The following is a 25260-nucleotide window of genomic DNA, read 5'->3' as shown; positions in this document are numbered from 1 at the left end:
AATTTGCATATTTCTTATAATTGATCACAGTGATAATATTGAACTGAAGACCAACGTCCCTGGGGATGGTGGTAGCAGTCCAAATTCAAAAATTGAATTGTGTAGTAAAAAAAAACAGTCGAATTAAGACATTCCTAAAGATGAAGGAATCTTAGGAATGTCGAGAAACAAAAAACGTCCTATAACATAAGTCCAATCATTTCACAACTGTTATATTAATGATGATAAAAGACTAGTCAGGTAACTTTTTATGATACCTTTATATTTTCAGGATCGATGATTAGATTCCTGTCCATTCTCATTAATAATTATAATGAGTAAAACGCCTGAATCATATTATGAATACGATCTAGCTCTAATATTGGTCTATCTTCTAAAGACAGAACCATCATATAAAGTGCGAAAATGCTCATCGATTTTTGGTGCCAACTGTACCTACTTACATTTCCAACATAGTACTTACACTTATATTACATTCATTTCGCAAAAATCGCAATTGTTATTTTTCTACGAACAGTTCATAAACGTGTAGTTACTACAAACAATTTTGCTCAAAATTTTCCCCAATGATAAAATTAAAGTTTATATTTATTTAGAATATTCTAAATATTTAAATGAATATGTTTTATTATCTCTTTAAACACTTTTTTAAATGTTTTAATTTCCTTACATGACGTCACGTGGAATATTAAGATAGTATCTAACCTCTTAACTTCTTTATACTAAAACGTGACCCAAAAACTTTCCACCAGAGCGACAGGTAAATATTATGGATATTTATTAAGTATCAGGAAGAGAACAAAAAGCACTTGTATGAGAAATAAAAGTCAATATTTTTTATATTTATTTCGGTATAAATATATAAATATTATATACTTTTTAAAATTTTATGCCAACCACGGTTTTATATATTTTAAGAGTAATAAAAAATAAGGCATTGTATTCTGATGCTTCATCATCACTACATAGTATAAAACAAAGTCGCTTTCCCTGTCCCTATGTCCCTATGTCCCTATGTCCCTTTGTACGCTTAAATCTTTGAAACTACGCAACGGATTTTGATGAGGTTTTTTTTAATAGATAGAGTGATTCAAGAGGAAGGTTTATAATATGTATAATAACATCCATTAAATAGTGGAGAAGTACTGTTATTTTTGAGGTTTCTAATGTGATGTCGTAAAAAATTACATTTTTTCCGCTTACATTGCAAACGCAGGCTGAACCCTACGAGTTTTATCAAAATAATGTACTAAGTATTATACACATTGAAAAGGTCTACAGAAAAGTCCACGATGGTATATGTCTATCTCTTATGGATAACCCACAATAACTTTTTTTTGTCATTTACTTTTTACGACAAATAATGGCTAATTTTCGATGCAATTTTAACCAATACAACATAAATCCTTAACCAATCAAATACCTTGAATACATTGTTCATTTAATATAGATAGATCTATATGGCCCTTTACACCGTATAAGTAATTTAAGTGAATATTTTCGAAGATATTACAGATTTAAAATTGCGGGACGTAGCGTTTGCGGCGGTACCGGCCGGCCGGGCCGCTATGTTTTTATATACAACGATAAAAGTTTTTCTGTAGTGTATTTAGTATCAGCATTGCACCCGTGCGAAGCCGGGGCGGGTCGCTAGTACAATATAAGAATACAATCGTCACCACTTCGTCACCACTTTTTATCAGAGGGGACTGGGGTCGTCCACCTATCTACATTAATAATCCAAGTTTTGATTAACACTTATGATAATTTAGTCCGAAAATCACACGGGAACGGGAACTATGCGGGTTTTTCCTTGACTTCGCGGGCGAAGCTGCGGCTGAAAAGCTAGTAAGTACATTAACTTCTAGACATCAGCGTCTTTTCCCATTAAACTGTAAGCCTCTCGTACATTTTCTGTAATATCGGTTATTTTACTATTGTTTATGAGCCAGGTACTTCCACTTTCCCCATATAAATAACTTTCTATAACACCCTTCGCTGCCACGTCACTTCTGGAATTAATAAATAATATATTATAATATTTTCATTTTCCATAGTTCCAAAATTCTAAGTATTAGGTGAGAAAAATACAAATTTCGGGATGAATATTGTAGTTGAAAATTGATAAACCTATGAAAAACAATCGGTCTGTCAATATTTTTCAGTAGTGGAAAGCGAAACAACCTGATCTTTTTTGTAAATTCTTAATAGAGATTTTTTAGAAGGTCTCTCGTGCAAAAAGAAATTTAATTTTAGTAAATGCCCATACCACAGAATAATAACTAGTAGCTCCCATACTTATACATACGTTTGCGATGGTCCGAATTTTTCATATTTTTCTATTAATTCATCCATTGTAATAGTATTATCAAACATTTGCACTTTCTTGTGAATTTCCGATTCAGTCCCTCCCAAACACACTGTGATTACTCGCACTTTAGTTCGTTGGTAATATGGAATCATCTGTAAGAAAGTAAGAAACATTTGGGTAAAAATATTTTTTATATACCTAGTCTTAATTATTTAATCATTATTAAGTTATTCCCGTTGTTGTAAATTAATAATTCCCTATTTTTTTATTATTTAGAAACTTCACAGTAGATAGGTAGAGTAGGGTAGAGTTTTAGTATAATATTCCGATAATATCGTTTAATTAATGCAGATACTTTATTTAAATGATTAAATTGATAAAAAAAAAAATATTGTATCTAATAATCTAAAAATCTGTTATGTAATTTTGATTAGATATTGTGTATTATTCAAACACCGCATAGGTTTCAGTTTAAATAGCATCAAAAATGTATCACATCAATAGGCTATCAAAAAGTGTAAAAAACGGCCTCTATATATATCTAGGATGTACCAAACACTTACTCCGATGCAATTACTAAAATGTAGAATTGCCGATTTAGTCGCTGCGTATATAAAAAAATTCGGTGATATTAATTTTAGAGCAGTTATAGAGCTGATATTTATGATAGTTCCACCTCTTCCCCCCGAATCCTGACGCATGATCTCCAAAGCTTTTAGAGTTGATGAAACTGTGGCTGTCTGAAAAATTGGTACTTAATGTTAATTTAATTAATATTTTCGTTACTTTACAATCAAGTTATTTGCTCTAGTCTCTACATAATCATCAAGATACTATCACATATTATTATGCAATGATACGACTCTACAATTGGTTTTGGATATCAATTTGAAATGGACATTCTAATACGGGTTGGATTAGATATCGCATTTTAATTATAATTAAATAATTTTATGTGAAATATTTTTATTGCGATAACCTTTCTTGCTTATTGAAATCGGCTGTAATAAAAACTGATAAAGGATACGAATGACGAATGTTCACATAAAAATAGACTCACAAAATTTATTTCAATTTCCTTTTTGTACATTTCTGGTGATTCGTCAGCTATGCCAGCATTGTTGACCAGAACATCCAAAGTTCCATATTTTTCGAGAATTTTATCAAAAGCACCAAATAAATCATCATCATTGGTCACATCACCTGATATAAACATTACTTGATCTTCTCCGAATGTTGATTTCAACTCAGTTTCAAAGGCAATTCCAGAAATTTCGTCGATATCAAGAAATGCAACCTACAAACAAAATGACATGGAATTGTATAGAAAATTGTCTTTTGAGTAATTTAATTAAATTTAAAAAATATAATAATATGAAGAACATTCAGTATTGCGTCAGAACAATGTTTTTAAGTGATATGAATAAAATAATCTGAAAATTTACAATTAACTACTTTATTGCCAATACCAACGAGTAGGCGCATTAAAATCTCACTCAATCGGAAATAATAGTAATGAATCGCATAATATACTAATTCATTCAATATATTATCAATAAAACACTTATATTGACAATCAACGAACCAGAGCCTCAATAAGATACAATTATGTATTTTAATCGAAATTATTTGAATAGAATATAATAGATAGTAACTATTCTAATGAAATGTATTTTAGGAATTCCAACTGTTTTTGGAGTTCATATTTGTATACGAGAGCATATTAACATTATAAGGTGAACAAAAAATAAGCCTTGATTGTGTAACTTTTTTTTTTTTTTTTTACACACAACTTTTGAAGTGAAATATCTGACGCATTGAGAGTAAACTTTCAAGGTCGCGTTATTAGCATAGTCTATGTTATAGCAATACCGTGACGTCATGCAGCAAGGCGACGATGTTGGTATCTTCGAATCTTAAATAATAAATAAATAAATAATAAACTCTTTATTAGCAGGTAGGCAATATTAAAATTAACAATTTATGTACTTACAATCTACTTAAAGGATTGCCGCTCAGCATTTTACAATGAAAAGCATAGGCTTTCATTGCAGAGCTGATTTTCAGCGACACCTAATTATAGAAACGATCTAATCTAATGCATTAAATATAATAAATAAATATAAGAAGAGGAAATAATAAAATAAATAAAATAATAAATAGTAATATATATTTTTAAATAAATATAAGTACATAATATTGTGTTAATAAATACATATATTTAATAAATATATATATATATATATATATATATATATAAATAAGTGTGATAAAAATATACATCGAAGTCATAACCGGAATATTATATTGTGTGTAGGTACATGGTAGGTACAATGTGCTTTAAAATCTTTAAATTTTTTTTTCTGTTTATTTAAGAGGTATGCTGTTAAATACTTATTAAAAGAGAATTTTGATAGGAGGAGGTAAATCGTTCCATGATCCATCGTTCCATCTTGCCAAAGAAATTTCACTTCTGACACGTGTGCTCGGCTCACACGCTTTTTTTATAATATTTTTGTATTGACATGGCGAAGTCAAAGGTAGTTGAAAATGGTAGTCTTAAAGCACTTACCTTTGCACCAGCTTTTAAAAACTCCTGAACTATTGATTTCCCAATACCATTTGCCCCACCAGTTATGAATACTATTTTTCCGCTTAAATTTTTCATATTTAATGCAATAGACTTATCGAATGGAACAAATACCAATTACTGATGTTCAACATATACAAAAACAATTGATGAAAATACTCAGAGTAATTCAAGTATTGTAGTATATCATGTACCTAAATAATTCTGAAATAAAAGGTAATACAAGAAAAACACCTGTGAAAACATAATATTATGTAACCGCTGCTTTAATAAAATGATACCCATTGTGTATTATTACATATTATATTCAGGTTATATTTTTTCAACATGTTTAATTTTATCTTATTCTGAAATAAGTTTTGTACAAACACTTTTTTGTAAGGTACCTACATATTGTATAGTGACCATAATATTCATGATCCGATTCGAACCTTTCTCGGATTTTATATGTACGCTTTTTATCACAATATTTATAAACCCACTAACATTAGATCAAATTTGGATTATTACCTACCTATTTATGTAAATTAAAAAAAATAACACTTGCGCAAGGTTTTTTTTAATCACAGGCACGATAAAAAAACAACAAATTGTTTTGATCACACATTTATTTATACTTTATAAGTTTATAAACAGTCTTGAGCATTTTTGTTCTACAGACACCACTTCTAGATGAAAAAAAGAAAAGAAAATATTATTAAGATCTTGGACCAAAATAAAGTTCGCCATTTCGTCGAGTAACGTTATATTTTAATTACTGAAATACTGGTTCAGATAGTATAGAGTAGGCTTTTTTGATAATAGGAGTGACGTCTTCAGCAGCTTTGTCGTTTATTACGAGCCAACTGCTACCACTTTCCCCTCTTTTGCAAGTCTCAATTAAGCCTTTGGCTGCTGCCTCAACACTGAAAAAGTAACAATTTTTATTATGATATATATAAATATCCGACTATTTAACACTTTAAAATTACCTATAATTATATGGATGCCTTTAAAGAGTAGATAATATTTAAAATAGACTAAAATTTTGAGCGCAGGCATGAGGTCTAGGCCGTACCACTTTTCTACACCTACACCTTTGCCTATACCGCTCTTTTGAGTCTCTTTAATTTTATACGAGGATGATGCTCATTATTGTCGGCATATTTGAGCTCGGATATAATATATTTTGTAACGTACCTTTGGGAAGTAAATTTTTTGACGATTTCTTCCATACGGTACAAATCAGAAAAACTGTGCAGTTTTTGTTTAGACAGGAGACTAGTATCTGTCGCTCCGTAGGATATCGTTATTACTTTAACACCTGTCTTTTCATAATTCTCTTGAGCCTGAAATAAATAAAATAGTGAAAACTTCTTAACTATTTTTCCAAGAAGTATATAATACCTATTACACACCGAAAATATTTTGGTAAACAAACGTTTAAAACTGCTTTTATTCTTACCCCAATACAATTACTGAATTGCAATACAGCGCTCTTAGTGGCATAATATACAGGCAAGAAGGAATCTTGCATCATGCTCGCTATAGAAGCTACATTGACAATAGTGCCACCTCGACCCGACTTGTCTTTACGCATAAACTCCCATGCTTTTAAGGTACTTGTTATGAGAGCTGTCTGAAAAGGAAGGTGTTTCGGGCATAAATAAATAATTAATTTCTTTCATTAAAGGTACTTTTGTAACTATCTGTTATGTTTGTCAGTTATTTCTTTTGCTCCTGAAATATTATCAGGAGTATAATCTATACTTATAATAAATCTGTAGAGAGGCCAATTCTGTACATGAAATATATTTAAAAAAAAACTATGAAGGGGTGATAAGGGATCGCTACTGATGCCAAAAATGCAATCAGTAAAATTTTTGTCTGTCTGTCTGTCTGTCTGTCTGTCTGTCTGTCTGTATATTCGTTATAGAAACAAAAACTACACGACGGATTTTAACGAAATTTGGCACAATTATTCTTCATACTCCTGGGCAGGTTATAGTAAAAGAATCATGTAAATCGGTGTAGAAACACCATAGTTATACATGAAATACGCTATAAGTCATCGCGCGTGAATTACATGCCATAAGGATTATTTTTGTGTATCAGTTGCCGCGTTCGACGCGCTTCGCGGCGGGAGCTATAAAAAGGCGGCGGGTCCGCACCCGTTTCGCGTTGTCACGGCATCACGTGTGAACGGCTGAACCGATTTCGATAATTCTTTTCTATTATATTCCTTGAAGTACGAGGATGGTTCTTATGTAGAGAAAACGTAAATATGTACCACGGGCGAAGCCGGGGCGGACCGCTAGTAATAAATAAAATTCACTTCCGTAATGTGATGTTTATAATTAGTGGTTTATCTAACCGTGACAAAACAATTCAAGGACGTAAAGCTACTATTATTTATCGATTGACGATAAATATATCACTCAAATCCTTCATTTTTATCATCACTTGTGACATTGATAACAATCAATTGCAGTAAAATGTTTTGTAGAATAAAAATGCTGTATAATCTCATGAGGCACCAGTCAGAACTGATTTATTTTTGTTGTGGTTGTTTATGATTGATATTGAAGATTAAAAATTGACGAATCACCTTCAGCTGTAACTTTAATAAATTCATCTTCAGAGCAAATAAACGTCTAATACATTAAATTTATAGGTTGTTTTCGCTGTAATTTTTACGAAATGTTTGCTCATAATTTTTTCTGTATGATTGCGTAGTTGACAAGTTATCTATAACCTTTATTCTCGATACTCTGCGAATTACACATTCGCACAAAGCCTCCTCTACACGTCCGCAGATGCGTCGGCAGATGTCATCTCCGGATACATCCGCGTACGTGTGGAGGCATTGCACATCAAGCTCACTGATTGTTCAAATATAATAATAAATTATACTTACTACATTCACTTCAATTGACTTCTTATACATTTTAGGGCTATCGTTCATCAGACCCGCATTGTTAATAACAAGGTCGATATAACCGAATTGTTTCAGAACTTGATCGTAAGCAGCAAAAAGTTCTTCATCGTTGGTGACGTCACATTTGATGAACGAGACTCGACCAGGGTATTTAGAATTTAGCTCTTGTTCCAGTTGTTTTCCAGCAGTTACATCGATGTCTGTTATTGCGACATGCTGTAATATATTTTTGATATGAATGAACATCTAAATATAAGTGATAAAATCAAAGCTTTTCAGCAAAATGAAACGGAAAAGAGATGGAATTAGAGAAGACGAAACAAACGTATAGACAAAAAATGATCTGAATAATTTTTTATATCTTGTCAATATCCTACGAAGTTGAGAAGAATACTTAGTAGGTAAGATTTCAATAATTTCAATCAAGGAAATAAAAAAATTATACGTGATTTACAACATAACAACATTTTATATTATGATCAAAAAATCGATCATGAACTAAAAAACACATCAAGAAACTGAATAGAGTAAAGTTTTCATTTTTTTGTTTACGTAATGATTTGACTCAAAACTTACATGACCGATTTAGAAAATTCTTTCACTATTAAAAGCTACAACTTTGACGTAACTATTTTCTAGAATGGATCAACTTGGGATCCACCTAGCCAAAGCCCTGGCAAGCGGTTAGATATATTAGATATATTATTATTTTCAAATCGAAGATCTAAATGGAGAGGTCCAATAAACATACTTTTTCGACAATTTTCATGACATGAATTTTAATAGTAAATATTAAAAAAAAACTAAAAAAAAAATAGATTTGCAATTATTGGTATCTCTCGGTTTCAATTCATATCTCGTGTCGGTTTTCCCTCAAACAAGATTCTACCCACCACCCCTCTCTATCTCTTTTATGGTCCCTTACTAATGGATGGACGAATTTAGGCATCCGTCTGTGGTTTGCACGTCACTCACTATTTCGGAAACTTCTTAAAAACTAATAATAAAAATAATTACCTTCACTCCTTCTTCAAGAAATAATTTTGCAGAAACTGCACCTATTCCAATTGCTCCTCCCGTAAGAAAAACAACTTTATCTTTCAAATCGCACGTCATGGTCCGGCAATAAACTCAGTGTAAATCTTCTATATGAATTTACGCAGGACTTTCCATGAATAATGTATCTTTATTTTACAATTTATCTAATGTTAGATAAAATGGATGCGATACGATAAGTGACTGTAGCCGACTTCAAAAAAAGGAGGACGTTCTGATTTCAATTGTATTTTCCATGTTTGTTGTGTCAGAACTTTATATTGTGTAATTTGTGATATTCTGATTTAAATTATTCTTTTGTTAGTTGAAAGCCCCATTATAATATGTAGCCCCATGACTCAGTTCTGGTATAAGTCTTAGATTTTTTTTTAATTAAAATAGAAAAACAATCCTATTTTTAACAAAAATACTACGTTAAAAAATATGAGCATTGTACACATTTTATTTATAAACAAAAATCCTACTTTATTGTCGTTTGATAGCTAATAGATACCTTGGTAATCCTAAACCTAATCTAATTCAATAATCATTATTTTGATAAAAGGCTTAAACTATCGGCCAGAATGATCAACATCAATTATTGTCAATATGCATAATCAATGATATGTATTGAAGGATTTAAATATTTTTATGGCATTTTCCACGTTTTTATACGAAATTCAGCCCCAAGTGTTATCATGATGCAGACACCAACACCACTTCTTCTTGCCACAGATAATTAATAGCAAAAAATGTCATAGGTAGGTGAATCGGTGCACCTTTTTTAATAATAGAAAAAAAACATTCCAAAAGTTATATTATATGAATACCTATTTACTAACTAGCTTAGGTCTTTTCTTTATTATTGTCATTTTAGTTTTTTTTTTTTATTAAAATACTAAGTATAATAAATTACACGCGAGACCGAGTTAAATATTAGTTTGAATGTAATAAGAATGTACTGCGATTCTACACAGCTATCTAATTGATGTAGGTAGTTGATAACAAATCGCAGCAAGTCTATTAGTAAAGTGAGGGTAGTTGGGTCAAACGTCGTATAAACAACGTCCGAGACCCTAGGCACGATTCGTACGAATGCGCCACGAATCAAAGGAACGCGGCATTTTATATTCGACAGCTAGAATGTTTTGACAGGAAAAAGTGACAACTATTCATCCACAAAAATATTAAATCAAAAGTTACGTCTAAATGTATCTACAGACGCTCCGATTTGGTTGGTGCCAACCATATCGGAACCGACAAGGCAACCATTCCAACATTGCTACAGATTGTCCGACGGTTGGCCTTCCAGCTGTCAGTTGACCATAGAGTAATATGTCAGTTGACCATAGTACGAAGAGAATGGGCTAAATTCTACTATAGAAATAGAGAAAATTACAGTCATATGCGGCTCTTACAACTTATTTTTTAAGGTTTTTAATGTAGCCGCACTGTCAATTTTTTTTAATACTTCTAACATAATAAAATACGCTTGATTTCTGGCATCTCTATTTGCGTAATCTTTTTTACTTAAGTCCCACAAACAGGGAAAGTCTTTATATAGTTCCAGCAATTTTATTAATATGTCACGTTCGGTGACCGTAACTCCCTCGGCGTTCATGTTGACGTCCTACACCGGCGGCGTTGCGAATGTGAATGAGCCAATTACCTATATTACTCTATGGAATGAGCCGATTTGGTCGGAACAAAGCTTCCAGACGTTCCAATTTGGTTGGATCGGATAGGAAGTTGGTTTGGTCGGTATCGCCGGCGCATCCGACCACGTCAAACCAATATTAATAATAATTATGTCGGACCGACCGCTCTCTACACTTTCCGATTTGGTCGTGGTCGGATGGTTGGCACCAACCAAATCGGAGCGTCTGTAGATGCTATAACAATACTATACCTACTATCAGGATTTTACGAGCAGAAATTATCAAAGCAAAAATTATTACGTGGGAAATTGCCATTGTGAAAATTTATAATCATTGTATCATCACCATTATTACTGGTCTACAATGCTAAATTCTTTCGCCTTGTATTTCACATTTTTAAATACCTTTTTTGTTTTTTTCGCTAAAAATTTAAATAAAATAACATCATTTTTAAATGCGCTTATTATTTAAAGACTACAAGCCGGTATAGGAAAAAAATATGGGTCATTTGAACCACCAGGTGACCTATCTAGAACGATAGAAGAGCATAAAATAATAAGATTCAGCCATAGAAATCTAAATAACAAGACACTAGAAGTCGTAAGCGTGCGTGACCTTGTCGCCACTCAGGTGATTTGCACATCACCAGTGCATTCGTCACTGTTCAGTTGCTCTGGAGACGTATGAGTGTATACATGGTGTGTTTCAGCAATTCCCATTGCGGAAATTCTTCCACAAGTTGTAGTTATACTTATAAAGGAATAATATTTCATCGGAAAATATTTTTTTTTAGAAATAATGCCGTTTTTCCTTAAAATTAAAGAATATTTACAAGTATTACGAGTGTCACCATAGTAATCGAAATAACAATGAATGACACAGTCGACCATTCTTATTATCACGTTTGTTCGTATTGGAGCAAAAAGTCTCATATACTTAGGGATGTTATTCTAAAATAAACCGTAAATTCGTGCGTTAGGATACATATTCAAAAGCTTAATTTAATATTTGAGTTGGTTTTCACTAAAATCAAGCTGTCCAATAAAAGACATAGTTTACTTGTGTGTACTGTTTAGCTTTCGGTTTGAATGTGTTGATTTTGGCGACAGCGGTTTTCATACGAATTATGACATTATAGCCCTTCTATGTGTCTTGTTATTTAGATTTCTATGGATTCAGCACTATGCCGTCCACAGATGCCGTCACTTGTAAGCTGTCCAACTGAGTGCAGATGAGAATTCGAAAGTACAGGTAGACTCGGTAAATTTTGGTCATATATTTTTGTACGGCATTCTTAACCACCGATAAATCCATTAAAAATAATAAGAAAACGCTCAGTGCCGTACAAAAATGGTGGTCCACAAAGTCGGAATTTTTATTTAATTTCCGAGAGTTACCGGGGTAAATTTGGTCATTTGACCATGTTTCTTTTGAACGGCAATACTATACAACAATTGAATTTTACAATATCATGTTAAAAAAAAAGTTCCTGTACAGGGTCAAATGACCTTACAGCTCTTTATAGCAAGTATAAGATGAAATTAAGATGATTATTGGTATACATTTAAAAGAACAATTATTTTTTGACGGCATTGCTTTTAATAGTACTTTTGAGTGCTAGATAATGTTTTGGAACCGAAGCCGTACTTGCTCGGCATTGTGCGGAACTAAACCACTCTGTATAAACCTTCTAAGTAGAAATTACGCACTGCTTGCATAATGCATAATGTAAATACATTTTTATTTTATAATCAATCTAATGCCAGATAAACTTGTTAAGTATGCGATATTACAAGTCATTTTAGGGTTCCTCACCCAAAGGGTAAAATGTATTTCTTATGCCGCTATCAAAATTAAATAAAAACATAGAATAAATAAATATGGAGTTCCCGTGCAATAACTACAAATATTTAGTGTTCTTTAACATAAATTATTCATTATTCATAATATTAACAGGATGGGACCAAGTATGCTTCCCTGCGGGATTTCGTATATAGCCGCGATATCAGAACTATAAGAATCGTTAATCTTATTTTTTTTAAACTAACCCATTAAGGTCTTTTTTTAAGTCCAAGTTCATTACTTTCATACCATATCGCTCAAACTTCTCAAAAAATCAGGCACTGACACAGACACTTCAAACAGTGTCAAAAGCCTTGGCAAAAAACCATAAAAATAGGTATACAAGATTTTATGAGTTGATTTGTTATTGTTAAATTATGCTGTTTCAAATCTCTCTTGTTAATTACCTACTTCTCTCTGATAATGCGTGTTTGTAAGGTTATTTAGGCTTGAAATAAAAAAAATCAAATTGCTTTGAACGAACATTTTAGGCTGAGCCTTAAAAACGTCTCGAGCATTTTTATTTTACTCACACTAGTTAGTTTCAATTCAAATGACACAAACGAATGAAAACAAAAGAAAAAAAAACATGTAAAAGATCTTGTTATTGTTCAAAATTATGTTTATGCTGGCCAAAAGATGTTGCGATCTTGGACCAAAATAAAAGTGTAGTGCGTCGTGAATCGTGGTGTGAATTTTCAATCAAAATATAGTTGGCATAGTATTAGATGGTGATTAGAAGTATCTATTTAGTAATCTGTACTCCTACTACTGTTAGTTTTAAAATGCTGATTCAAGGAGTGCTGTGTAGGCTTTCTTCACACAAGGGGTGACGTCATGAGCGTCTCTGTCGTTGATCACGAGCCAAGTACTAGCACTTTCGCCTTGTTTACACGCTTGAATTAAGCCTTTTGCAGCTGACTTCACTCTGCAACAATTACGATTTCATTTATTGTAAGCTTAATCATCATCATCATCATCAGCCCATAATATGTTCTCACTGCTGGGACACGGGCCTCCCAAGGTAAGTTATAATCCGGTAAATTATTTTTCAATGCCTAGCAGTTTTTAAAATACAATCATTGAATGAAGTAGGTACCATAGAATGGGTAAGTAGAAGTATTATCCCATCAAAAACATCCTGTAAAAAACCCAAGTCTTGCAGCTCAGTCTTTCTACCGTCAAAAGTTGTGAGATCCATGTAATACCAAGTCGGTTAATCTATTTAGTGTCTACTTGAAGGACCTTCTGTCTTAAGTTATTACATAAGTTATTATCATGCCAATATTAAAAATATTTAACGTTTTAAACAAATAGATCGACTTGGACATCGCTTGATTTGATTATTAGTATGTATCACACTACACAGCACAACGGGCCAGCGACCAACAGGAACGAGAGTTTCAATCGCGTGAGGCGCGAGAGACTAAAGAATCTAATATAATATTGTAATATTCATTTTGTTTTCATGTTTTCACTTCTTTTTGTAGAGCCTTTCTTTTTGATACCATCTACTTCTAACGAATTTTGTTAAAGGTCTTATGATATTTTCTTATTTTTATATGTAGTCTTCCTCTTTTTCTTTTCCGGTACTACTTCTTGAGCTTCAGCCACAGTTTTTCTCAAAGCATTAAGTAATTATATTTGAAGACTAAGGTATTTATGTAAGTTCCTTAAAATTAACCAAACAACATCCCAATCGTAAGCAAATAATATCAGTAAACTAATGAGCAAGCCTTTTAGTCGTAAATGTAATTTATCAATCGAAATTATAAATGAAAATCGCAAACTTATAGGTTAGGTTTCGAGGCACATCCGAACAGCATGAGGGCGCTCGCACGTATGCGTGCGGCTGCCGCTCGCTCGAAGGCATTCACATTTCATTGTTCTGTCATTTTGGCGTATATTTTGCTTGTCAGTCATAGAGTAAAATAGAGGCCAGTCTGTCTGTAAGGAGGCTAGTCGCGCCAACAATTTATATATAACAGATTTAAATTATAATATATTGTTTTATTAGATTTTCGTACTTCAAGACATGTCCAATCATGTGTTTTTCATTACGTTGACCATTTTACAAGTAATAATGTTGTTCAGTTTCATGGGCTAAACACACCCTTACCCACCCTATACCCCCTCCCTTGCCTCATATGGTAGGTACCTAACGTAACGGCACCAGTCTTGTACAGATTAAGGAAAAAATTGAAGTTTTTTGCAAATTTCTCGTAGGTTTTTTAACTTTATTGGATATTGTTTAGTTATACCTTTAGTTCAATGTTAGTTTAACGTAACCAATGTTAGAAAAAAGATTACAATGCATAAATAATGAAGTTATTTATAAATTAAAAAACCACTTTTTTGCACCAGTGTTGGACAGTGAAAAATCTAATGATGGACACCCAGTTTTGGACAACATCCAGTTATGAACACCCATTTATGGACTGTACCTAATGTCGTTTCTCCAGTTATTTACACTTGGAGAAGACTTATAGTTATCAATAGAATCTTGAAAATGATCGGGGATGTATGTATAAAAAATAGTACTTATTAATTATTTTGCATACTTACAATATTTAAAACAGTCTTAATTTCCATTTTCTAGGCAAAAATTGGACAAATGCATCGTTAAATGCGAGTTATGTCCGTTAAGAAACACCAATATGGTATTTTTTTCTCAATAAGTCAGGGATGAAAAATATAACAAAAAAAAGTACTGCCATTCCATCCATTTTGGGACTTCTTCTTCTTCGTCATATCACTCTAGGGGGGTAGATGTTACCCGCTTCACGATGTTCCGCCATATCTCTCTGTTTCCTGGCATTCCGCTGCACTCGTGAAGTGAATCGCCAATCTGAATCCGCCAGCAGCCTTAATCTGATCGGTCCATCGATATGGATTCCAAATTGTAGCACGAGGCAAAAAGCTTTTTTTAAACTGTTGTCAAGATGGTGTGGATGAAATTTAAGCATGTGTGCTATGTGGTGGTGGAATTTAGCAGCAGACAACGATCCAAACAGTTCATCAGAGAACTCTCTATGATAGATGCGTTACAATACGCATAAGTATGCGACTTCTCTACGCAGTGATAGAGAATGAAGCCGAGAACGAGTCGCACAGCACATAATGACCCATTGTTCTAAAATATATTCTTCATGTTTAGCTAGATATTATGTTGTTGGACCCATTAGTGTAATTTTAACAAAAAATATCAATGTCCATTATAGGAACCAAAGCAAATCCAGTCATGGACAATTGTTGTACAATATTGGAACCCTTTATTTGAAATGGTCGTGATAGGTATATTATTAATCAGAAAGAAAAGACAATACAGAAAAGCGCATGTAATTAATACCTTTAAAAAAAGTTTATTTTCGACATATGTCCATAAATGGATATATCCATAGAATTAAATCCAGTTATGGACACTGATGAATTTTATTTAAACAACATAACCTATCATGATACTAAATCGTGTAATATTTCGTACACTTAACTACTATAAATAAAAGTAATATCAAATTTTGCTGACATTTATACAAAAATTCTTATAACCAAAATTGTGTCGTCACTTCCTTAAGGATTTTCTTAGTAAAAACGGATTTCTTCGAAACGAGTCGCAGCAACTAAACATAACGTTCTGCCATCTTCAAACATTTTGGCCGAATAAGATGAAATGTCGTATTTTGATAGCTTATGAACCAAACTTTTATTTTAAGTATTGCCAAATTATATAACGTTAATTTTGGTCTTAATATTTAAATTTAATATTTATTTTGTCCATTACTGGATGCTTGTCCACGACTGGTGCCGTTACCTTATCTACACCTATTAAATTTATAACCACCACCAACCACCAACTGCATAAATAACTTTGTAATCCCATATATTTATATGGGATTACAAAGTTATTGATGCAGTTGGTGTATTTGGAAAACTGGACCGAAATTACAAAATATTTTAGTTTTCCCATGATTAAGACACTAAACTCTATATGTATTCCAAATATGAAGCTTCTAAGTCTGCTAGAAGTGCCTTGGACTTTTGATGATCGGTGAGTCAGTGAGTGACAAAATTTAGAAACTTTAACAAGTTGTCATTCTTAAACTACTGGTTCAAATTGACTGAAATTTTAAATATTCCGTGTTTATACGAAGATTCAGGTTTCTTGCTTTATCCACAACCGAATTATAGGGGGTCGAAAAAGGCCCGAATTGCTTCGAGAAAAGGATGGTACGGCCGTGCCGCTTTTTTTTTGCTCGACTTGGCGGGGGCACTGCCGTGCCCCCAGATTTTTCATTTTACAATAAATTGTACTTAACCCATTGAGCCCCGAACGACACAATAGATTTTCTATTGTGTCTGTGATTCCGGGGCCTGAGTTATTAAATTCTACTAAATGTATAAAACTCACCTTTGAACAGGATATTTGTTTATTATTTCGGGAACATCTGGGTACAAATCACTAAAACTATGCAGCTTTTGATTAGAAATGAGACTTGTATTTGTTGCACCGTAGCACACTGTAAATACTTTAACACCGGTCCTTGCATAATTTTGTTCGGCCTGAAATAAACAAAATAATGAAAATTATTAAGCTATTGCATAGCTTTTAAGCTATTTCATAACTTCTATCGCGGGCATTGAGCGCGGGTACCGAATCCAGAAATTTAGTAACGAAAAACCTCACGCTCTCGACTCCGATGGGCGCGGAGGTGTGGGTTGAAGGCATAGCATGCAATAGCTTTACCGCGGCAGTCCCCGAGTCCACACGTCTTTTTATAATTAGTATTTAATCCGATGATTCCACTAATTGTCCTCTTAATAGTACTTATTTAAAACTGATCTATTAGCTTCAATAAACTAGAACTAGGAGGACAACATTTTTTTAACAATTATTTTAAAAAAAATGTCTAAAGACTACAATTCTTCTTACCCCAAGGCAATTGCTGAATTGTATTACTGCGCTCTTAGTAGTAGACCGGGAGATACTGACAGAAAATTTCGAGTCATTTGTAACAGGATGGCGGTTCTACAGGGGTCTTAGTACGCAATGACAAAAAGAAAAACGATGGTGTGAACGCTGGTACCGGCGGCTTAGTCGCGTGGGCGTTAGTCGAACTCGTCGGAAAAATAGCGAAGTCAAACGATTTGTAACACAAAAATTTTAGAATTTACCGATAGCCCATAAAAAAGAAGTAGGCGGTAGTGTCATGCCATACTTTTCCGGTGTGACTTACAGCCCGCCATACCGACGCGAATGTGTTGATTTAAAAAAAACAATTCAACCATTTGTACCAGGCTAACTTTTGCACAGGTAACCATCGTCGTGCAGCCATTTACGAAAATCGCCATGCCATACTTTTCGGACGATTCCAAATGGTCGCCATACCGCCGAAAATCTGCAAATTTTTTTTTTCGCCGAACCATTTGTAACACCCTAAATTTTTTTTTCAACAACTCCTGAATGATTATAAATAGAAGTGTGATAATGCCATACCTGTGGGAGGTGGCGAATGTGTATAAGATTTTATTTTATTGTATGATTTTATTCGTATTTTGAACGATTTGTAACAGTATGGCATTAATCTTTCCTATAAGTTTGAGGTTCAACAAATATAAATACAAAATTTCAAAGATCTAGGTGGTAGAAATCTTCACTTCTATAAATTAATAATAAATTTATTTATGAAGTATGGCAGCACTTTTTCCCCCTACAAGAAGTATGGCAAATATAATAATGGTCACATTTTATCAAATACTCTCCAAAAATCTAAATGCAATACTGGTACAAAAAGTTTGGCGAAAAAAAAAATTTTTGCAGATTTTCGGCGGTATGGCGACCATTTGGAATCGTCCGAAAAGTATGGCATGGCGATTTTCGTAAATGGCTAGACGACGATGGTTACCTGTGCAAAAGTTAGCCTGGTACAAATGGTTGAATTGTTTTTTTTTAAATCAACACATTTGCGTCGGTATGGCGGGCTGTAAGTCACACCGGAAAAGTATGGCATGACAGTACCGCCTACTTCTTTTTTATAGGCTATCGGTAAATTCTAAAATTTTTGTGTTACAAATCGTTTGACTTTCGCTATTTTTACGACGAGTTCGACTAACGCCCACGCGACTAAACCGCCGGTACCAGTGTTCACACTATCGTTTTTCTTTTTGTCATTGCGTACTAAGACCCCTGTAGAACCGGCATCCTGTTACAAATGACTCGAAATTTTGTGTCAGTATCTCCCGGTCTATAGCATGATATACAGGCATAAAAGGAGCTTGTACTAGTCCCGCTATAGAAGATATGTTGACAATACTTCCACCTCGTCCAGACTTGTCTTTACGCATAAACTCCCATGCTTTTAAGGTACTCGTTACGAGAGCTGTCTGAAAGTACAAGTATTTCGTGATGCTAAGAAAGGTGAAACAATGAGTAACTAATAGGTAATCGGTAGACACATATTTTTTCGAATATTTCCTTCTTCGTGAAGTCCCATTAAATCAAGTTAAACTATTTCCAAAGATTGAAATTATTCGAAACCAATACAATAGATTGACTTTACGTGGTGTCCCAATACAAAACAATACAAGGAAGTATAAAATCTACCGCAGTAACGTATTTTATCGTTTGCTGTAAGATATTTTGAATACGAATTACATAATGTTTAATTACAAATAATATGAATAATATTTTTTTTTCCAAAAAAAATAAGGAAGCTTAGAAACAAAATTGTAATTATTTACACACTTGTAATAGACCGGGAGATACTGACACAAAATTTCGAGTCATTTGTAACAGGATGGCGGTTCTACAGGGTTCTTAGTACGCAATGACAAAAAGAAAAATGATGGTGTGAACGCTGGTACCGGCGGCTTAGTCGCGTGGGCGTTAGTCGAACTCGTCGGAAAATAGCGAAAGTCAAACGATTTGTAACAGTATGGCACTTATTTTTCCTGTAAGTTTGAGGATCAACGAATATAAATACAAAATTTCAAAGATCTAGGTGTTGGAAATCTTCACTTATATAAATTAACAATAAATTTATTTTTCAAGTATGACAGCACTTTTTCCCCCTACTAGAAGTATGGCAAATATAATAATGGTCACATTTTATCAAATACTCTCCAAAAAGCCAAATGCAATACTGGTACAAAAAGATAGGCGAAATAAAAAAAATTGCAGATTTTCGGCGGTATGGCGACCATTTGGAATCGTCCGAAAAGTATGGCATGGCGATTTTCATAAATGGCTGCACGACGATGGTTACCTGTGCAAAAGTTAGCTTGGTACAAATGGTTGAATAATTGTTTTTTTTAAATCAACACATTCGCGTCGGTATGGCGGGCTGTAAGTCATACCGGAAAAGTATGGCATGACACTACCGCCTACTTCTTTTTTATGGGCTATCGGTAAATTCTAAAATTTTTGTGTTACAAATCGTTTGACTTTCGCTATTTTTCCGACGAGTTCGACTAACGCCCACGCGACTAACCCACCGGTACCAGCGTTCACACCATCATTTTTCTTTTTGTCATTGCGTACTAAGACCCCTGTAGAACCGCCATCCTGTTACAAATGACTCGAAATTTTGTGTCAGTATCTCCCGGTCTATAATGTTTCATTCTGACGGGAAGATCATTTCAATTACTCCGAAATTTATATAAATATAAATTCTGATAGATGGCGCTATATTAAAATCGATGTGAATGACAATTATTGTTTAATCTTCTTTGAACACTGACACAGAAAGTCTAGGCAAAATTAATTGGACCAACCGGAAGATACTTGTTTACAAATTAAAAAAAAGTATCATCAAAATCTGTTCACCAGTCGAGGTATCGAAACCAAAAATACAGATGAATTGAGAACCTCTTTGCTTATGAAGTCAGCTGAAAAATGTTCAGCTTTTAATGATTTTTCATTTTAAAAATATTTTATTCGACATACTTACGACCTTAGCTTTCGACAATGAAACAGAGCAACTGCAGAGAGGAAAATATTTGTACCTACTAACATTTTTCTTCTATGTTCCACATAATATATATTTATTTATTTATTTAATCATTTATTGTACCACACCATTTAATATTACAATGTACAGTATAATATATATCTGTTTGGATGCGAAGTACAAAAGGTGACCTTATCGCTTAAAAGCGATTTCTTCCAGGCCACCTAAGGTAGAGGATAGATATATAATACATATAATTAATGGAACGCGGGTGGCTGAAAAAGTAAAAGAGAAAAGAAAAAAAAATATATATATATATATATTATTATGAGATAAAAATAAAATAGGAAGTAATATAATATATTACATATTATTATTATGTTATAGAGAAACCTGTATTAATCATAATAGAATACAATAAAGTAACTATAATATAAATAAATAAAATATTTAATAAAATATATAATAAATAAATAAAGTATATAAATATAAATAAATAAAATAAATAGTTACAGTTAATATCCAGGAAATGCTTTATTTAAAAAATGCTGGTGTAAAAGATTTTTAAAGGACTTAAGAGAGGAAGCCCGTCTTACAGCTAATGGCAAAGAATTCCAAAGTCTGACAGCGGTTACAGCAAAGGAATTTCCGAAGTAATTAGTTTGGTGGGAAGGAAAACTAAGGATTAGGTTATCAACAGAGCGAAGGGAGTAACTATCAGAATCAAGGAATTTGAACTGGGATTTTAAATAGGAAGGATATTTGGGATCGAAAAGGATAGAAAAAAGAAGCTTCAACGTATTTGCATTCCGGCGAAGTCTTATAGGAAGCCACTTGAGTTTTTTTCGAAATTGGGAAACGTGGTCGTATTTACGAAGACCGTAAACAAAACGTACACAGAAATTTTGGAGACGCTCAAGTGTATCTAATTGGTCTTCATTTAGATCAGTGGTACAAGCGTCAGCATAATCAAGGAGTGGGAGAAGAAGGGACTTAGCTAGCATAATTTTGGTGGAAATCGGTAAGAAATAACGTAAACGACGCAAAGAACTAAAAGCAGCGTAAAGTTTTCGGCTAGTTTCTTTCAGGTGATATGACCAAGACAAATTTGAGTCAAGAAGTATCCCTAGGTTCTTAACGTTATCTCTATATTCAATTATTGTGCCGCCAATATATACTTTAGGGAGGTATTCCCAGTCAATGCGCGATATAAAATAAGAGCTACCAATAATTATTACCTGACTTTTAGCAGGATTGATATTTAGGCCAAAACTATGGCTCCAATCCGAAATTTTTTGCAAATCGGTATTAGTCGTTTTGATAGCATCAGGTAAATTCTCAAGGGATGACTGGGTATATATCTGGAGATCGTCGGCATACATGTGATAGAGAGAAGACAAATTTTTTGTTATAGAATTAATGAATACAGAAAAAAGAAGAGGGGACAAAACGCCACCTTGCGGGACACCGGAAGTAACGGCACACCAGGAAGATTTCTTCTCCTCCAGTAAAATATGTTGCCGGCGTCCATGCAAGTAACTTTGAAACCAATCAACTACTGTAGGAGATACGTTAAGAGAATGAAGCAGTTGTAGTAGTATGTCAAAATCGACGGTGTTGAAGGCGTTACTGAAATCTAGGAGAGTAAGAACAGTCAACTGCTTCTTGTCCATTCCGTTCCGTATATCATCCGTGACTTTAACGAGTGCGGTAGTCGTACTATGACCTGGACGGAAACCGGATTGCATGGGACTGAGGATATTATTGGTGTAAAGGAAGGAACAAATCTGTTGATGAATGAGGCGTTCAAGGACTTTGGAAAGGAAAGGCAGAATGGAGATAGGGCGAAAATCTGAATAAATACTAGGATTAGTTTTTTTGGGAAGTGGAATAATTTTAGCGTCTTTCCAGACATCAGGAAATTTACTGGAGGCAATGGAGACGTTAAAAATATGGGTTATGACGGGGGCAATTATATCTAGGATAGGGACAATCATATTACGACTAACCAAGTCACAACCGATGGCATTGGACGAAATGGACAAAATATTCTTTTTAACGTCACTAGCAGTAAATCGATTAAAAAAGAACGGTGGATAAGTAGGAATTGGGGTTGATGAAAGATTATTAAGGGTAGACCTTTTTTGATTTGGACAAATAGAAGATGATGATGCAAAATGTTTATTTAATGAGTCAATATCAATATTGGTGGGAAATTCATTTGAGGCGCATTTACCAACTCCTAATGTTTTTAAAAATTTCCATATTTCGCCCGTGTCGTTGTCGTATATACCAAAAAATACACAGAATTACCTTCACTCCTTCTTCTAGAAATAATTTTACAGATTCTGCGCCTATTCCGATCGCTCCTCCCGTAAGAAAAACAACTTTATCTTTCAAATCGTACATTTTTCCTCAATAAACACCACAGTGTAAATAAATAATTTTGGCACTTGCTGTATATAAATGAATCCCTATTTTAAAATTTATCTAATGGCTGATAATAATCAGGCTAATGGCTATGTGATACGTTAATCTTATACTAGCTCTTGCCTGCAGCTTCGTCCGGTCAAGGAGGTAACATTATAAGTTATATGTAGGCACTACTAGTACCTAACTGTTTGGTGCCAACTGCCAGTTTATTTATTTTATTATAATTATAGGGTGGTAAAAAAAATGTACGGTAGTCACAACGGTAGTCTTCTGAAATTTTAAAAAGTAGACATGTTTATAGTTTTACAGAAACGAGATCTGTTAGATTGCCAAATTTCAGTTTCATATACCTATAACTCTTATAGTTTCCGAGATAAAAGTGATATTATAAATACTCATGAAGTCTTCTTAATCTTTTCTGCCTTAATATAAATTGTATTATTAGTTAAACATTATTCAATGTTTAAGGGAGCATTTTTATGATTTTATTTTTCATTCTATAATTGTTTTATCATCACAACACTAATCAATATCAATGAGGAAAAAATACATGCATTAGTCACGCAAATCTTTTTAACAACGAGGATGATTAAATTTAAATTAATTACAATTCGCTGCCATGCTGAACTTCGTACCTGACTACCAACCTAAAATAAATCGTCGTCGTCGTCGTCGTCGTCAGCCATTGGACGTCCACTGTTGGACATAGGCCTCCCCCAAAGACTTCCAGAACGGCCGATCACCAGCGGCCTGCATCCAGCGGCTCCCCGCCACCTTGATCAGGTCGTCTGTCCATCTTGTTTGAGGCCGTCCTACGCTGCGTCGTCCTGTACGTGGTCTCCATTCGAGAACCTTTCTGCCCCAACGGCCATCGGTTCTACGGGCTATGTGCCCAGCCCAGCTCCACTTCAACTTGCTAATCCGGTGGGCTATGTCGGTGACTTTAGTTCTTTTGCGGATCTCCTCATTTCTGATTCGATCACGCAAAGAAACCCCGAGCATAGCCCTTTCCATAGCTCGTTGAGCGACGCGGAGCTTGTGCACAATGCCCGCGGTTAGGGACCACGTCTCAGATCCATAGGTCAACACTGGCAACACACACTGCTCGAAGACTTTCGACTTCAGGCACTGCGGGATCTTGGACGAAAAGATGTTGTATAGTTTCCCGAACGCTGCCCATCCGAGTCGGATTCGACGATTGACCTCTTTCCCGAAATTGGACTTACCTAATTGGACAGTTTGTCCTAGGTAAATATACTCGTCAACAATTTCGAGCACAGAGTTTCCAACTGAGACCGGAGTGGGCACAACATGGACATTCGACATGATTTTCGTCTTGTCCATGTTCATGCTAAGGCCCACTTGTTGTGAAACTCTGTAGAGGTCACCGAGCATTGTATTGAGGTCCTCCAGGGACTCCGCCATGACTACGATATCGTCGGCAAATCGAAGGTGAGTGACGTACTCGCCATTAACATTGATGCCAAATCCTTGCCAGTCCAAGAGCTTGAAGACATCTTCCAAAGCAGCGGTAAAAAGTTTTGGAGATATGACGTCTCCTTGCCTGACGCCGCGCTGCAGAGGAATTGCCTTCGTTCAATGCTCCTGAACCCGGACTGACATAGTGGCGTTATCATACAAGCTTCTCAACACTTCGACATACCGATAGTCAATGCGGCAACGCTGGAGAGACTTCAACACGGCCCAAGTCTCGATCGAATCAAAGGCTTTTTCATAGTCCACAAACGCTAAGCATAATGGCAGATTATACTCCTCCGTCTTCTGTATAATCTGCCGCAGCGTATGAATGTGGTCCATGGTGCTAAAGCCTCTTCGGAAACCGGCTTGTTCGGGAGGCTGGAAGTCATCTAGCCTGCGTTCGAGACGATTCGTGATGACTCTCGAGAACAACTTATAAACGTGGCTCAGCAGTGATATTGGCCTGTAGTTCTTCAACTGGGTTTTGTCTCCCTTTTTGAAGAAGAGGACAACCATACTGCTGCTCCACGCTTGTGGCGCTGTGCCCTCGAGTAAGGTGGAAGTGAATAATCTCTGTAGCACTCTGAGGATTGGTTTGCCACCCGCTCTCAGAAGCTCAGAGGTGATTCCATCCTCACCCGGCGCCTTGTTGTTCTTAAGCTGTTTGAGAGCCATCCTAATCTCGTACAGGCTGATGTCCGGGATATCTTCGGTGTAATGTCGGGTAAGTCGGGCTCTAGGATCTTTCGCCGGACTCGCAACAGGCTTAGCAACGGAGGTGTAAAGGTGTCCATAAAACTTCTCGACCTCTCCTAGTAGCTCCGGTTGAGACGACACAATTTTGCCACTTTCCGTCTTCAGCTTAGTCAGCCGGCTTTGCCCAATAGATCCATCTCTTGCGAACACTTTTGAGCCTTTGTTTCGCTGTATCGCTTCTTCAATATTTTTAGTATTGAAGGAGCGAATATCGTGTCGCAAGGACTTTGTAATTCGTCTATTGAGCTGCCTATATGACTTCGCATCATCGGAAGTATTCAGTAGCAAAGAGC

General features: G+C 34.6%; 3 protein-coding genes across 4 annotated transcripts; all 3 read right to left on the bottom strand.

The window, feature by feature from the left end:
- Nucleotides 1-1856: 1856 nt before the first annotated feature.
- LOC149485729 (15-hydroxyprostaglandin dehydrogenase [NAD(+)]-like) lies at nucleotides 1857-5279 on the bottom strand. 2 transcript variants are annotated; one of them, XM_089699045.1, is made up of 5 exons: nucleotides 4884-5279; nucleotides 3372-3608; nucleotides 2875-3051; nucleotides 2309-2463; nucleotides 1857-2012 (listed from the first exon to the last, which is right to left on the bottom strand). In XM_089699045.1, exons 1-5 carry the CDS (start codon nucleotides 4977-4979, stop codon nucleotides 1865-1867), a joined length of 813 nt encoding a protein of 270 aa, XP_089555171.1. In that variant the 5' UTR covers nucleotides 4980-5279; the 3' UTR covers nucleotides 1857-1864. The 2 variants fall into 2 exon arrangements, with proteins under 2 accessions (XP_089555171.1, XP_089555172.1); XM_089699046.1 differs by having other exon boundaries at nucleotides 1857-2009.
- Nucleotides 5280-5532: 253 nt separating this feature from the next.
- On the bottom strand, nucleotides 5533-8947 carry LOC149485728 (15-hydroxyprostaglandin dehydrogenase [NAD(+)]-like). The gene is made up of 5 exons (XM_089699048.1): nucleotides 8836-8947; nucleotides 7798-8034; nucleotides 6346-6519; nucleotides 6081-6229; nucleotides 5533-5806 (listed from the first exon to the last, which is right to left on the bottom strand). The coding sequence occupies exons 1-5, from the start codon at nucleotides 8932-8934 to the stop codon at nucleotides 5656-5658; spliced, it is 810 nt and encodes a 269-aa protein (XP_089555174.1). The 5' UTR covers nucleotides 8935-8947; the 3' UTR covers nucleotides 5533-5655.
- Nucleotides 8948-12871: 3924 nt separating this feature from the next.
- On the bottom strand, nucleotides 12872-22708 carry LOC149485727 (uncharacterized). Its single transcript, XM_089698565.1, has 5 exons — nucleotides 22613-22708; nucleotides 21785-22086; nucleotides 17284-17338; nucleotides 16762-16913; nucleotides 12872-13281 (listed from the first exon to the last, which is right to left on the bottom strand). The coding sequence occupies exons 1-5, from the start codon at nucleotides 22706-22708 to the stop codon at nucleotides 13134-13136; spliced, it is 753 nt and encodes a 250-aa protein (XP_089554691.1). The 3' UTR covers nucleotides 12872-13133.
- Nucleotides 22709-25260: the final 2552 nt, after the last annotated feature.

The sequence above is a fragment of the Colias philodice genome, chromosome 9, assembly GCF_061535455.1.
Source record: "Colias philodice isolate Cphi_HAF_F1 chromosome 9, ilColPhil1 Martin Lab GWU primary, whole genome shotgun sequence".
In the NCBI taxonomy this organism is placed as follows: Eukaryota; Metazoa; Arthropoda; class Insecta; order Lepidoptera; family Pieridae; genus Colias; species Colias philodice.
This window is presented reverse-complemented; position numbering and strand designations above follow the sequence as displayed.

Coding starts and splice junctions, on each gene's coding strand:
- LOC149485727 (XM_089698565.1), bottom strand. CDS start 22,708: ATGTACGATTTGAAAGATAAAGTTGTTTTTCTTACGGGAGGAGCGATC. Junction 22,087..22,612: donor TTCTAGAAGAAGGAGTGAAG/GTAATTCTGTGT, acceptor ATTCATCAACAG/ATTTGTTCCTTCCTTTACAC. Junction 13,282..16,761: donor AACAAATATCCTGTTCAAAG/GTGAGTTTTATA, acceptor TAATTGTTGCAG/AGTGAAGTCAGCTGCAAAAG.
- LOC149485729 (XM_089699045.1), bottom strand. CDS start 4,979: ATGAAAAATTTAAGCGGAAAAATAGTATTCATAACTGGTGGGGCAAAT. Junction 3,052..3,371: donor AGGAAATTGAAATAAATTTT/GTGAGTCTATTT, acceptor CCAATTTTTCAG/ACAGCCACAGTTTCATCAAC. Junction 2,464..2,874: donor ATTTTAGTAATTGCATCGGA/GTAAGTGTTTGG, acceptor ACTTTCTTACAG/ATGATTCCATATTACCAACG.
- LOC149485728 (XM_089699048.1), bottom strand. CDS start 8,934: ATGACGTGCGATTTGAAAGATAAAGTTGTTTTTCTTACGGGAGGAGCA. Junction 8,035..8,835: donor TTCTTGAAGAAGGAGTGAAG/GTAATTATTTTT, acceptor AATATATTACAG/CATGTCGCAATAACAGACAT. Junction 6,230..6,345: donor AATTCAGTAATTGTATTGGG/GTAAGAATAAAA, acceptor TATTTATTTCAG/GCTCAAGAGAATTATGAAAA.